The sequence below is a fragment of the Stegodyphus dumicola genome, chromosome 4, assembly GCF_044657685.1.
Source record: "Stegodyphus dumicola isolate Sdum_Otavi_A_Nest chromosome 4, ASM4465768v1".
Classification (NCBI taxonomy): domain Eukaryota; kingdom Metazoa; phylum Arthropoda; class Arachnida; order Araneae; family Eresidae; genus Stegodyphus; species Stegodyphus dumicola.
This window is the reverse complement of record NC_140771.1, coordinates 110,053,371-110,069,966: the sequence shown is the minus strand read 5'-3', so window position 1 is coordinate 110,069,966 and position 16,596 is coordinate 110,053,371. Positions and strand designations below refer to the sequence as shown.

The 16,596-nt window shown below is 32.7% G+C and overlaps 1 protein-coding gene across 2 annotated transcripts in view; it reads right to left on the bottom strand.

Annotated features, from left to right (window-relative positions):
• LOC118188817 (DIS3-like exonuclease 1) overlaps window positions 1–11,173 on the bottom strand; it is a 218,659-nt gene extending 207,486 nt beyond the window's left edge. Inside the window, exon 1 of one of the 2 annotated variants that reach the window (XM_085815332.1) lies at window positions 10,765–11,173. In XM_085815332.1, the coding sequence (XP_085671458.1) occupies window positions 10,765–10,897 (133 nt within the window). In that variant the 5' untranslated portion in view covers window positions 10,898–11,173. The remainder of the gene's footprint in view (window positions 1–10,764) is intronic. The other variant, XM_085815331.1, reaches the window with a different exon arrangement.
• Window positions 11,174–16,596: the final 5,423 nt, after the last annotated feature.

Genomic DNA, 16,596 nt, shown 5'->3' with positions numbered 1-16,596 from the left:
ATACGGAAAAGAACTTCGCACATGGCTGCGAAAAAATTAAAGTTAAGTATACAAAATCCAGAAACATCTCCCAAAATTGACAATAAAAATCAGGAAACAAGGAAAATAAATTCTGATAAAGACAGCATCAGTGCTATTCAACCAATTAATGAAACTACCAGTGTGCAAGTGGATAATCCGCCCATGGACACCACAAATCAGGATGAGACTACAAACACTACTGATAATCCCTCTACTGACAATAATACTAATCAGAAAACTCTGCCAAATAAACTTCCACCTATCATATTAAAAGAAAACAAATACTCTTATGGTAAAATTAAGAAAATGTTCAACCAACAGAAATTCGATTTTATTGGAAACAGCATTCCTGATGGAGTCAAAATTACTACTACCGATCCAAATATATATAGGGCCATGGTAAAAATGCTTAAGGACCTGGGGATGGAACACCATTCCTATATTCTCCCCCAGGACAGAAAACTTAAGGTCGTGATTAAAGGTCTCCTAAGGAGCACCGAGATAGAGGAAATCAAAGAAGATTTAGAACTAAATTTTAAACCTGAGGATATTAAACAAATGACTAGGAGAAGAAACGGCGAACTTTCAAAACTTCCCCTCTTTCTCATAACCTTACCAAAAAAAGAGGAATCAAAAGAAATATATCAGGTTAAATATCTTTGCGGATTAAAAATCAATGTTGAGGAGTATAAAGGGAGCCAAGGCCCTCTTCAATGCTTCAAATGCCAAGGGTTTAATTATACACAAATAGGATGCAACTATCAGCCTCGCTGTGTCAGGTGCGCAGGTTCCCATGAGTCATGGGACTGCCCTGACAAAAATAATAAGGATAAGCCCCTGCTTTGTGCCAATTGTGGCCAAACTCACACTTCGAGCTTCAAAGGGTGTAACAAATTCTCTAAACCAAAGCAAGATAAACAAAAAACATATCAGAGACGAATAATAGAAGGAAAATCTTATGCTCAAACCCTAGCCACAGGAACCTTTAATGAAACAATAAGTGAAGCTAAGAAAATCTTTTCAGACCTTGCTGAACTAGTTTCAGTTATCAAAAGTGCAGGATTCCTACAAATTACACAACAAATAAAACAGTTAAAAGATACCAACCAGGAAAACAACTGAAAAAATCCTATTAATAATGGGTCATAACCTTCTTATTAAAGCACCCATTCAAATCATGATATGGAACGCCAATAATGTTCTCAATAAAATTCCGGAGCTCCAAAACTACTTAATCACTAAAGACATAGACATCGCACTCATCACAGAGACTCATGCGAACCCTAGCAAGCGCATGAGTATTCCAAACTACCGGTGCTACCGGTGTGATAGACTAAGTCACAGAGGTGGGGGAACAGCTATTTTTGTTAAAAGCTGCCTTCAATCTAGTTTGATTAAAGAAGATCATAATAACAGCCACGAACTAATTACAATCTCAGTTCTTCTACCTTTTTATGGAATTACGTATTTCAGCTCTTTCTACAATCCTCCAAACAACTCCTTAGATGAGCAGATACTTAAAGATATTCTTCGCCCTGACAAAATAGCTATACTTACTGGAGATCTCAACACCAAAATCACAGATTGGACCTGTAGACAAACAAATAGTAACGGCAATATCATGAAAAACTTCATCACTAACCAATTGGTATATTTATATGCTCCTGAAAATTATACCTATCTTCCAGAAAATATCAGAGGAGGAGATATTCTTGATATTCTCATCACTAATACCTCTATCCCAATTTATCTTGAGTCAGTTATCGATCTTACCTCGGACCATATCCCAGTGATTGCCACCCTAGGCACTAATAAAGTTGCTAACAATAAATTATTCAACAAGACTGATTGGGCTAAATTTCATGATTTACTGCAAAATAACCCTCCAAAAATTAGTAAACTGCAGATTACTTATGACATTGAAGGCGCCATTGATAACCTAACTAATAATATTAAAAATGCCTATAATATTGCCACTCAGAAAATCCCTGCCAATAAAGTACCGGAGATTCTCCCCCATAACATCAGGCAATTTATAAAAGAAAGGAATAAGCTTCAGAAAAGATGGAATCTGACCTGGGATCCTCATATCAAAAGTGAACTCCACAAAATTAGCAGAATAATTAAGAAAAATATTGATAAATTTAAAAACGAAAAATGGCAGAACAAATTACAAAGTTTTAATGATCCTGGTAGGACCATATCTCAGACAGCGATGCATGAAGAAACACGTCTAGGTATAGAGTCAATAAGAGTGCGGATGGTGTCCTGAGAGAAGGCTCTCCATTCCCTTTCAACCATTTGCCACAGTTTGTCTTCTGAATGAGGCAGGGGCAGAGTCTGCAAATGGCGTCCAATCACATCCCACATATGTTCGATTGGTGACAGGTCAGGAGAGTACGGTGGCCAGGGAAGCATCTGTATACCTTGCAGAGCATGTTGGCAGATGCAAGCACTGTGTGGTCGGGCGTTATCCTGCTGAAAAATTGCTTTAGGCAGCCTCTGAAGGTAGGAGATTGCCACCGGCCGCAATACATTATCCAAGTATTGTTGGGCCGTCATAGTGCCCTGAATATAAACTAGAGGTTACCTGGAATCACAGGCAATAGTGCCTCAAACCAATATGCAATGTTGTCACGCGGTGGGGCATTCCACAGCCGGATCAGATCTGTCTCTATGTTGACGCCACACACATATGCGCCAACTATCACTGGATAAACAGAAGTACGACTCATCAGGGAACACGACGTTTTGCCATTCTCTCATCCACATCGCTCCAGTTCGGCACCATTCTAGACATTGGCTTCTATGCTGTGGGGTCAATGGCAGTCTTCTTAACGGACAGCGTGAATGCAGGCCACGTTCAACCAATCGAAATGAAATGGTTTTGGTCGACAAGGGAACATCCAGGGTATCCTGCACATGCTCCAGAATCATGCTACAAGTGACTTGCGGAACTGCCACAGCTTGTCAGCGGATGTGTTGATCCACGTGTGCTGACGTCACGCTGGCTGCATCTGCACCCCTCCTTCTTCCCACATTTCCTTGTTCCAACCATGTTCGCCATAGCTGATGCACCGTGCTCCCATCCATGTGGGTATCAGCTGCGACCAACACGCCCTTCTCATTCCGATCACCATACTCCTCGCAAAATTGTCTATCTGCTGGAAGTGCCTTCGGTTGACGGCGGCCTGGCATTCTCTACTATTACACGTTTCCTCCAGGACTTCGATAATTCGTCTGGCAGAAATAACAAAACGAATATTGCTCATTCTGCACGTTCCTTCCCTTATATCTTACTTCACATGCATCGGAGAGCTGCGCATTTCACATCATTTGCATAACTCAGTGACGTGCGTCTACTGTAAAATTTGCATAAATTTCTGACCACTCGCTCTTTCTTGGTGTTGCATTTTTAATGTCGATCAGTGTATATAAAAATAAAATAATATACAAAGTAATTGCATAAAAATAAAATACCAGTATAATAAAAATTTATTATACTTGATTTCAGGCATCTTGTAATTTAATTATTGCAATTGTAATTGCAATTTAATTATCATGTAACTGTAATTTGATTAGTCTTCCTTTTAGAGAAGCAAAATCATCAATATATTTTTTATATATTGTTTTTATATATAATTTATATATAAAATCTACCGTTGATGATGTCATTTTCTTGTTGCCGTGATTTTATTTTATTACATTTGTGCAGGTTTATGAATTTGTACAATGACCAATATAAAAAGTCTACAACTGATGAAAGTCTATTTTGGGTCAATTTTTGGAATAACCATCATTTGATTATAACATATGTTTTCTTCTATCCAATGCAAGAAGTCCTAATATATTTACACATCAGTATCTTATTAAACATATCAAAAATGATTTCTCAATTTAAAGAATAATTAAGCAAAGAGGCTTAGACATTTTTTCTCAGAATTATATGCACAAAAACTGGTATTAAAATTAATGTGCAGAAGAAGAGTTAAAAACTATTCGAGTCTGACTAATGGGAAAAAATATGAAAAATTGTAAGAGTAGGAAACATGAATAGAAAGAAAGGAAAAACAGAGATTTTAATCCTTTTTAAAATTTGCTTCCGGAATGAACCATGGGATACACGTAAAAAAAAAAAAAATAATTGTATAACAAGAACTTGTGTTATGTCTAGAGCACCCAAATGAAGTAGTAATTTTTACCTTGGCCAGCTCACAGTTTTTGCATGCAAGAAAATATGACATGTGGTAGCAATATAAGATAGTTTCCTAAAACTACAATTGCTGGAAATTCAAGAGAAAAATGAAAATTTTAGAGAAAATGACATAATAGCTCTAATCCAGAAGAAAATCAAAACAAAAGCATACAGCTTTATTGTTCTGCATTCAGTTCAACAATGAATTCAGCTGTTTTATCTGCTTGCAAGGGTCCTCTATCTGCATCGCGTATATGGCAAGTAGTATATGGCAAAGTACATATATGGCAAGTACGTACGTAAAGTAGTATATGGCAAAGTACGTACGTACGCGTATATGGCAAGTAGTATATGGCAAAAACTTAAAAGAAGACAGAATCTGTTATATATATATATATATATCCATCTTAAATATATAAATGTAGTTCAGCAAGACGTTGTAAAGCCCCATAAGCATTCAGGTCCCTACGCGATGGTATTCCTTGCATACCTTTATTTATGCCACAGTCTAATGGTTATTAATTATATCATTAGAATTATGATATTTTTTACTTTCAAATATGTGTCTGTGGAGTTTGCCAGCAATGGAAGAAACTGTAAAATTATGTTGGAATACAGTATTTTGCAGCAAAATCACTAAGAGAACCATGATATGCATTTGGTAGATAGCCCATGTGCGATAGCAAGTTTCTGCAATATTTTGTTTAAGTAAAAGCAAATGACTGAGCACATAGGAAAAACAGAGCAGAAAAATTAAAAAATTAAAAATTAAAGAGAAAGATTTTTTTTAGAAAATGTAAGCATTTTATTTTTTAAATATACCACACACATATTTTAATATATCATTTATCGGTACTATTATATGTGCCCTCAGGTAGGCAAATGTGGCGATATATGTTCTGTGCTGGTTTTTGGCGTGATTGCATGTTCTGCAATGGTTTTGGGGATGATGTTTGTATGAAAATCCTTTTCACATTGAAACTTACTCTTTCACTGCAGTGGTTTTATTTGCTCATTGGTTCGCATTATGCGCGTTTTGAAATGGAATGTTGCAATGGAAGACATAGTGGGAAAATTTCAGTCGTGTATTTTAGATTGTGTGCAAAGTAAATTTAGTATTAAAAAGTACGATGTTTTAGTTGTTAATCAGTCTTTTGTTCATGGGTGTGTTTATGCAGATCAAAGTGTATTTTTGCAATTTCTGTGGGAGTCGGGACTTCTGAAGCGGAGTCTGGCGTGTCTGAAATGCAGAGCTGATATGAGAGGCACATTTTTTCGGATGGCTGGAAATCCTACATGGATTTAGGAAAAGAAGGTTTTGAACATTTATTAGTGAAAGATCAATTTTGTGGATAGTGAGTCTGGCTGTCATATAAATACGATAGTGATTACGTGGCGGTATGAAATTGGTATTTCTGCTGTTCGAAGAAGCATTCATTCATGGTAAGTGCATTTTATTTTATTCTTGTTCTTATTTTGTAGAATGTTATGTTCATTGTTTTTTTTAGTACCAATTTCTATTTTTTTTTAATTGTTCGAAATTTATTTTAGTTTATTTTGTCAATTAGTGCACAATGCCTAGATTTTTTTAAAGTTGAAACAGAATGCTTTGTACACAGTATTCTTGAAATTTATTGTTATGTTAATTTATTAAAGCGAGGTGTGCATAGTTCGTAGATTCCTTTGCTGCCTAGATTGTGCAATTCATAGATTTTTTTTTTTTTAAAGTTTAAACACAATGCTGGGTACATGGTATTCTTTGAAATTTATTGTTGTTATGCTAATTTATTTAAGCTAGGCGTGCGTAGTTCGTAGACTCCTTCGCTGCATAGACTGTGCAATTCTGTAATTTTAAGTTTAAACATATCTCTTTGTACATGGATTCTTTTAAATTATTATTATTTTTTTTTTTAGAAAGTTTACGCTTTTGCTATCTAAATTTTTTGTTTTTATTTAGGATTTTTAGCTTAAATTGTATGTTTAAAACGTGCATGTTTTTACAGACATTTTAGGCTTAAAGTTCGAAATGTAGAAAAAAAAAATTAGATAGTAATATGGTGGCGTGGAGTTTCTATTTGTTGCCAACTGAGGGCAGATATGAGAGTAGTTCCCATATATTTAACAAGTAAAACTTTTATTTTAAATTATTATTAATAATTTTGGAATCTCGGAACTACTCTTATATGCACTGTCAGGTCGCCTAATTTCTCGCCAAACATTTTTGGCGAGAAACTCCATGTGCCATATTACTATCTAAATTTTTTGCCTGCATTTCAAACTTTAAGCCTGAAAATTTCTCTAAAAATGCGGTTTTCGCTCATGCAAAAACAACATTTTGAACACACAATTTAAGCTAAAAATCCGATACAAAAACAAAAAATGGTTAGAGTTGACTTTAGGGTGCCCCTTGTATTATCGCGAAATTGCTGTTTCATTTATCGCCAAGTTGTAGTTTCATTTATAACAACCTGAGCAGAATGCTATGGAAACCCTATTATGACGTAATTGGTTGCGGTGAATTTGAATCATGGGAAAAAATGTGGAAAGTGTGTGTAGGATTTGGGGTAAGGGCTTGTCTGTGATGGATTAGTACATTGTTATTTTGTAATTTACATGGTAAATTGGCTGAATGTGGTAAGATTAATTTGAAGTTTCTGTAGAATTTGGAAGGAAAGGGAAAAAAGCATAAATTGACTGCTGCGTAAATTAATGTTTACTTAGTAGCCATTATTAAGTATCTGGTTTGGAGGACGGAAATGCATTATGTGGTGACACCAGTATACAGATTCTAGTTCAGATAGTTTGGATGCTGTTAAGCATTTGGATGCTATTAAGGAATTTCGTTTGACTGAACATGCGTAAATTCGTAAATAAGCCAAGTGGATATTATTTCCTTCGCATAGTGCTAAGATGAATTTCCTTTTTTATGTTATTTCATTGCTTGATTTAAAATGTACTTTATTCAGATTATAAATTTTTTTGTTGGCTGCTCCTCTGCCTTTTTAAGTGAATATAGTTCGATGTGTACATGGACAAAGTCAAGGAAGTGCGCAAAGGCTAGTTTGTGCAATTCTCTGATGTTTTTTTAAGTGAAAATAGGTCGATATGTACATGGATAAAGTCAAAAGAGTGCGCAATGCCATTTTTATGCAATTCTGGGATTTTTTTAAAGTGAAAATAGGTTGATGTGTACATGGATACTGAGTTTGTGCAATTCTTTGTGTTATTTTGGCTTTGTGGCAAAAATCGCCACTACGCAAGCCAAAATAACAAGTCAAAGAATTGTACAAACTCGGTATCCAGGAACCGCCAAAAATTGCCAAATTTTGCCCAGGGGTACCCTAAAATATACTTTTACCCAAAAAATTTAGATAGCAAAAATGTAAAGTTTCTAACCAAAAATATTTCACAAAAATTCATGTAAACAGCGATATGTTTTAACTTAAAAAAAAAAAAAAAAAAAAAAAAAAAAAAAAACTACTAATTGCACAATATAGGCAGCGAAGGAATCTATGAACTACGCACACCTCACTTTAATAAATTAACGGTACTTTTTCGTTTTGCCGGCGTAAGCGATAAAGTCGCCAATAATGGTACAACCGATGTCAAACGGAATATTCTCGTTGGTAACCTTTTACGCCTCATTTTCAAAACAAGTCACAGCTTTTTCTCATCAGATTGATTGTTTCTTTCAATACTGGCATATAATTACATAGAATTTTTATCAGATAGTTCAGTTTTATGTCTAAGGCCAATTTCGGTAATTAAGTCAATTAGGATGCAATCACAGCACTTACCCGAGGCCGAAAATATAGAAAAGAAAAGTCAAGGGTTAAATTCATCAATTCTAATGAGAATGCATTAGTGAAGTAAAGCACTGCAGTTTTACATAATTCTGAGTAAGCTATTCGTACGCATTGAAATATTTCTTGCATTTAAACTTGTGTTCCAAATTAAGATTTAACTTGAAATTAATGTAGATAGTTACTGAGAGCATTACAATTTTGTAGAGTAGTTTACGTGAGATGAGATCGCTTGGGGTCACGTGATATGAACCGGCGAATTAGGATGTTGAACCATGAAAGCATAGTAAATTCTTAAATCAATGTCTTTTTACAAATTTATTGTCTTTTTATAAAGTTTTAAGCAATATTAAAAAGTTTATGCCTTCAAAATAAAAAATTCTTAGAACTAAAATTTTTTTAATATTGTTTATGTATATAGTGTATGTTGTCGTCAATAAAGTCTGCTTGGCGAGATTTGCGCCGGTGAAACGGAAAAGTACCAAATTAACAAAACAACAATAAATTTCAAACAATACCATGTACACAGCATTCTGTTTAAACTTAAAAAAACTTCTACGAATTGCACAATCTAGGCATTGCGAACATATCAACAAAATAAACTAAAATAAATTGCAAATAATTCACGGTGCTACATTACTATCTAAATTTTTTGTCTACATTTCAAACTTTGAGCCTAAAATATCTCAAAAAAACATGCTTTTTGCACATGCAAAAACCACGTTTTGAACACACAACTTAAGCTAAAAATCCAAAACAAAAAATTTAGATAACTAAAACACAAAGTTTCTAACCAAAAATATTTCACAAGAATCCACGTACACAGCGATATGTTTTAACTTGAAAAAACATCTACGAAGGAATCTACGAACTGTGCACACCTCGCTTTAATAAACTGACATAAAAAATTTCAAAGACTACCATGTACACAGCATTCTGTTTAAACTTAAAAAAAAGATCTTCGAATTGCACAATCAAGCATTGCGCACAAATCAACAAAATAAACTAAAATAAATTACAAATAATTCAAAAAACAACAATACCAACAGAAATTCATAGTAAAAAACAATGAACATAACATTCTACAAAATAAAAATAAAATAAAATGCACTTACCATAATAGATGTTTATTCGGACAGCAGAACGTAGCTTTTAACATGTCACCACATACTCTCTACGGTATTTATATGACAGCCAGACTCGCTATCCACAAACATCATACTATGGTTCACAAATAAATGTTCAAAACCTTCTTTTCCTAAATCCTTATTTTGCTCGCGCGCACACGCGTATTCGCAGCTGTAAAGAAAGGTCTTACGCGCATTTATCGTGCAGAAAGTTTGTAGCTTTGAGGTCCGGATTATAGATCATTCTGGATTATTGGTGTCCGAATTAACGACTTTTGACTATATTCCTTTTTAAAATGGTCACTGACTTAGTCTATATTTAACCCCTTCTTGGAAGTTGTTATTTCATTTATTGCCAAGTTGTTGTTTCATTTATAGTAACATGGGTAGTTGAATGTCATGGAAACCCTGTTATGATGTGATTGATTGTAATGCGTGACTGCAGTGAATTTTATTGACAGGAAAATATTTGTAAGGGCTTACTTAGGTATGGATGCTAATTAGAAAGTACATTGCTTATTTTGTGCTTTACACCAAAAGATGCCTGCTGGTGGTACGTTTAACCTGAAGTTTCTGTACACTTTGGAACGAGCGAGAAAGGAAACATTGATTGACTGGTGTGAAAACGAAGATTTAAATGGCTTCGTTCACCTCTTGGTAAATTACACAGCGAGATTTAAGGATTTCAAAACTGAAGCTCATATATGAAAGGTATGTGGGGTGTGATAAAACGGGATTTTCAAAAGAAATGCTACCGGCAGTCGGAAGAATATTTTTAATTTTTATTTTTGTGAATTGATGCGGTGATGGCAGTATAATGATTCTAGTTTAGATAATTTTAAATAGTTTTTGGATGCTGTTAAGGAATTCTGCGTGTTGCACATATCGAAGAAACAAAAATTTTTAAACGAGGTAAGTCGACATTTCCTTTTTGTACTGTGTAGATTAGATAACATGTATTTCTATTCTTATGTTATTTCCTTGTTTGATTTAAAATGCAGTTTATTGAGATTAGATTTTTTTTTTGTTTGTTTTAATTATGTTCTATTGCACTATGCTTTGGACGTCATTTTACTGGGGAGTGCGTTGGGACGTAAACATGAATGGCGGCAAAAAATCTATAATTTACGCCAAGGGGTACCTTAAAATATATTTTTAGCTGGCCACTAAATTTTGATAAAATTTTTAACCCATACCAAGTTATATAAAGTTTTATTATTTATAAAAATGAGCAACTTCTGCTTTAGATTAATTATGGATAGTAAAAAAGAACTATTTGCGTTGTAAATGGGATTTTTCAGAATAAACTGTCAAATAATCAGATCAAGCACGGGTTGGAATCACCTTTGCATATTATGTATGTACACAATCAAACTAAAACAATCAGCTAGCTCCAGTACAAAGCAAAATCAAACAAAACTATCACTGTTAGCAATTTTATAAACTTGCCTGAATTTATTATACATAATATAATAAAACATTTCCAATTTAAAACAGGAAATATGTCATAGTAACGTACGGCCTTGTTACAGTTTTTAATATTAATTATGTTTTAAACAAGTACAATTAACTAAATTAATCTTTTTCAATTAAAAAGAGGCAGCAATTCCCTACTTACTCTTGGTTTGGATGGAGGTGCATGATCCACAAACTGGGCTATGACAAGGTAGGTCATTTCTTAAGTATTGTTCACGAACAAGAGTATCAATTCTGCTTTTTAATTTCACACGTTTCAATATTTTAGTTAACATTATGGCAATTAATTACTTATATATTATTATTATTATAAGCCTGCTTAAAATTTTACAAATTTATGAGGTCCACAGCAGGCGAAAAGTTAAATAACTATGCGTAGTAAGTATTACAAAGGAAACAGCTACTTTTAAAGCATTCATTTTAATTAAAGATCGCTACAGAAACTAAAAATTCCCAGCAATAAAGATATTTGCAAAAACTATAGAACACCATAACACGGGTTTTGAACTCGCAGCTCATTGGTTTTTCTTTTCCAGGAAACTTTCAAATGTTGTGTTGCCAAACTTTAAACAGCCAATTGCGATTGTAGCGAAATGCTCGCCCTCTAGTAACAAAGCCATTAAAATAAAATGTTCTCGCGCAGTTTAAAACAAGGAGGTTAGAATAGAAGGAGGGAAGGTTCAACTCAAACGGTGAAGCTTAGCGGCCATACTCCTGTTATCGCTGTGACTTGTGCAAGGAAGTCTGTAATTGCAATAATTTTTTTTCTTTTCTTTTTGAAGCATGTCAGCTTGTGTTGTATATGGATGCACAAACAGATTTTCGAAAAAGATTCCTGGGATTACTTTTCACGCGTAAGTATTGATTTTCTGTTTTTATGTAATTTGATAACTATGGTAAAAAAATATCACAATGTCATGTTGTTTTCTTTCCAGATGTGAAAAAAAGGACTTAATAAGAATCAAAATATGTTAAATACATTTTAATGTTTCTGTTTATAGCTGGCATCTTTGTTTCTTAACATACAATGATGTATGCTAGGATTTAAACTGTATAATTTGAACGTTTTAGGTAATTCGTTTGATAATTTTCATGAAAAGTAAGACACCAATTGTTACTATTTTTATGAATTGTAAAGGTGTTAAATAAAGTAATGTATGTATTAATTGTTATTCATTTTAAAGTTTTTTGAACTGTTAAGAATATAATTTGTGCATTTGATCAAGATAACAAAAACTAAAATAACTGCGCATAAACTAAAATAACTGAATTCACATAAATCTGTTTTATTTTATTAATATTTTTTCCCTGTTGTTATAAGTAAGTTGGTTGTGAAAAGAATCTATTTAAAACTTTCATTTTAAAAAAATGCAGCCTGTGACTATTTTTTTTAGATAATTATCTGCTATTAATTTCAGGTTAAATATATTTTAAATGATTCTTTAATAAATTACAATATTGTGAATAAATCAGAAATATCACTTCTTAAAGGAAAAACTGTAAAGTACACCCAACAGGTTGCTAATAAATAGTCCGTCACAATTATGTACAGACACACGCCAAAGGTGTACGGAAAAGTGTACCGTGACGTCACGGGCTTCTGGATGGATTACAATATTTGGCTTTTTATCATATTTCGCGGTGAATTATGGCAAAGATTAACAATTTATCGTGCGATGTAAACAAAATCGAAGATTTCGTGTTAGGGTGTAAACGTTGTTGTAGTCAAAGGATATCTCAGATATTCGTTGGTTGTAGTGTTCGCTTATTAATAAATTTATTCTGGTGATAATTTAGTTAAAATCACTGACAAAAGTTTGATAGAACATGTGAGAACTTCCATTGCAGTGTTCTTTGAATTAACATTTATTTCCTGCTAAACATATTATAAATAAAAGAACAAAACAATCTCAATTTTTAATATCTCCATTAGCACTTCATATAATTTTTTTAGTGGTATGAAAAAAAATTTGTGCATATTGATTTAAAACTATTAAAATCAGATACAAAACTGAGTTTTTTTTTTTTTCCTTACGAAAGCACTGAAACTGTTTAATTATAAATATACTATTTTAATACTGAATTTTGAACGCATTTTTTCTGTTGATAATCTAGTTAATCGTAAAATGACTGTGCTTTCGCATAATTTAACATCATTTGTGAAGTGAATGACACTAAATTTCAGATGTGATAATTTTTTAAATTGTTTCTGCCTCTGAAATAAAAATTTATCCTAATGTTTTGCGAGTTTTTAAGTGTATCAAAATGTCAATGTTCCATCGGCACTTGTGCAGAAACATGGGAAATTGACTCATCGTTTGTTGTAATTATTATGTCATTTAATGTGAGCAAAATGTTGCAATGTATTTGATTTTTTCCTTGATGAATTTGAAATTATGAAAAAATAACGTATGGTGTAGATGATGACAGAAATTTTTAATGAATGAATTTAGAAACTGTAAGATGAAAAGAATTTTACCTTTGATCTGATTCACAACTGCATGTCACAAAACATACTTCATAAAGTATGCCGAAGTTTTATTCCTTGCAAAAAACATGATATCTATTATTCAAGTTTGTGATCAGAGAATTATTATAGAGCAATGAAAGAATATGATCTTCGTGAGGTGAGCTGTATTCTTCATAATGAGGAAAATTTGGAGTTTTATTCCTTCCAGAAAACATGATATCTGTTATTCCAGTTTGTGATTAAGGAATTTTATAGAGCGATGAAAGAATATGATCTTCGTGAGGTGAGCTGTATTCTTCATAATGTGGAAAATTTGGATGAAAGTGCAAATGAATTAATAAGGACTTGGTGCATTTACTGCATCTTCTAAATACATATTTTGAAACCATGTTTCAGAAAACACAATAATAAACTGTTTTAAGCAGGATAACTTTTACTGATGGCAAAATCAGTCACTTCCCCAAACAGATCAAAATCAAAAGTACAAAATATGAAAAAAATGTCTTTGAATATGATGATGAGAAAACTTTCTTACTTATTATTCCTCAAAACTGTCTCACCCAGTGCTCATAAACTGTGTATGAATGAAATTTTTCATGACAACTGCATGCTGTCCACTATTATTGTATTTTTAGCTCTTATTTCTTAATGAAAGTCCTGTGGAAACATGCAATTTTATATTTCTATTATACATCCATTTATTTAGTTAAAAACTGTATTTCAATTTCCTTGGGCATATTTCTCATCATTTAATATTATGATTCAGTTTTTGCTATCAACACAGATATGGACGAATGTAATGATATGCAAAACAGTGTGTGCTTTTTTTGTAGAAAATGCAATCGAACTTTCCAAAGAGAATAACCTCTTACTTAAATAGATTTGTCTTATGGGAGTGGTTATCTAAGGAAATATACTATTAGTGATGTTCTATTATCAGCCATTATTTTATTTTATATCAAGTATGCTAATCATTTGCAAAGGACCTCTTCACATAAATTTTCTCTCCATTATACATGTATAAATCAACTAGTTGAATGCTTTGGCATAATCAATAAAGTATTACTATTTGCACAGTGATGTTTTGGTAAAAGTATATTTACGAGTACCCATTGGTGATTTTTGGTGGCACATGGATACATACCGAGTTTGTGCACATTGACCTACATAAATGCTACATGAAAAATTACAAATTATGATCAGAACAAGAGAGTTATAATAAAACATTGGTATAACAAATACATTTGTTAATGGAAAAAAACATCACAGAATTGCACAAACTAGGCATTGTGCACTCCCTTGACTTTATCCATGTACACGTTGACCTATTTTCACTTAAAAAATCACCAGAGAATTGCAGAAACTTGGCATTGTTCACTCCCTTGACTTTATTTACTGACTGAGTATATTTACAGATGTACAGAACATTCAACTACTCAACAATCAACATAAATGAAACAACAACTTGGCAATAAATGAAACAACATCTTTGCAATAATACAAGGGGTACCCTTCAGTCTACTCTAACCGATGCTTTATATAATTGCCTGTACTTCTGATGAAATGACATTGTAGCTTTTGCTTACAATATTTTATCAATAATTATTTTCTTTTCTATTAAGAGCATGTATAATTCTCACTGTACCTTTATTTACCTCATCTTTATGATATGCATTGCTATGCTTAACCCTTGGCCTGTCGAGTGATTATCTGCGAATTTCTTTAAAACTGTCGCTAGTTTTGGACCGAACTTCCCGTAAAATGTCGCGAAAATAACCCTAAACCTCTGAAAATTCTCAAGCAGTTCTTTTGTTATTTCCCATCCCTCCCAGAATTTTACTTCAATGATTCCGCTAAGTGAGATTGATTGCCATATATTGTTCAGTACCTGTGAGCTCTCAAGAGAATTGCAAAAGGCTAGACTCTCCGTGATGTCCGTCTTAATGCCGCAGGCTACAGCTGCGAAACTTGAAAGTTTCCTTCCCTTAAATAATCTTACCTCTACATATAATAAAAGAAAGAGTCTGTCTGTGTGTGCGCGCCTTTCGTTCGCGCTGCGCGTAAGCTAATAGACCCACGGCTACGAAATTTGGTACATAGGTACATCTACACAAGAGCCAGTGCACTTCGAAGCGATTTTTTCGAAATTCGAATTCGAATTTTTTTTTTATTTCATGTTTTGTAACGAAATCGTGTCATTTTGAAACATAATGGGCTATAGGAAAGTGAGATTTTACTCTACACACTCCATTTTCACATCGTCATGAAACGTAGGCACTTAGCTATTTTACGAACTTAAAATAAATTTCGTGTTTCAATAAATCGATTAAATACGAATTTATTTAACAAAGGGAGCTTAACACTTTTTCAATGGGATTTTTTCTAAAAAAGTTTATTTTTAAAAATGTATAGATTATTTTTCTTTGATTTTTGGACACGTTAAACTTTCATCCTTGCGAATGCTTTTACAAAACAAATTTTGGAAAAATGATAATATTTTGTATTTTTAAAAGATTTTTTAAATGAAGCTTCCGAGTACATTTCTCACATCTCACATCTTTAAAAATGTGATTTGGGCAACAATTTTCCTGTCTTATTGTTGTTGATAGATTTTTGATGAAATCGCATCATTTTGAATAGTTTCATTCTTTTAGAAATATGGGTTTGGCAACAATTTTTCATCGTATTTCTTATGTCACTGTTTTTAAGAGATTGGCATATTTCATTGTCATTTTTATATAAATATAATATATTTTTATTGATTTTTTTTTTTTTTTTGATAAAGTTGTTCTGTGGAGTAAAATTCTGCGCGGAATTTTATGTTTTTTGAGTTGCTTTCATGTCATTTTTTTGCTTATTTCACTGTTTATAAGATATTGAAAAGTTTTACATGATTTTTGTTCTTCTACGGAAAGTTGGTTAATTTTTTAATTAGGATAATTAATATTTGTATTAAGGGATATAGCTTATTTCATTGTAATTTTTTCCCTTGAAAACATAAGATAAAATATCATTAATTATACTTTGCTTTTCAGAATTTTTGGTTTTTGCATTCCTTTATTTTATTTATTGCTCATTTCACTGTTTTTAAGATATTGAAAAGTTTTGACTGATTTTTTTTAGGAAACAAAGTTATTAACCTCCTTTATACCGTTAGAGTTCTTAAGATTTTGCAAAGGGAATTTGGTTAATTTATTTATTAGGATAATTAATATTTGTATTAAGGGACATTGCTTATTTCATTGTAATTTTGTTATACGTAATAACTTTTTTTATGAAGTTGTTCTGCAGAGTAAAATCCTACGCAGTTTTTAAATTTAACGTTTGGAGTTCCCTTCAGCCATTTTTCCGGTACATTTAAAAGCCAGACGAAGGCTCGCAGCGAAGCTGATAGTTTTCAAATAAATCGGTTTTAAAATTTACCCGGTTAAATTTTAAATTATTACGCATTTTTAACCTAAGTAACCTAAATCTGTATGTCACTGATTATCACCGGAATTTCAA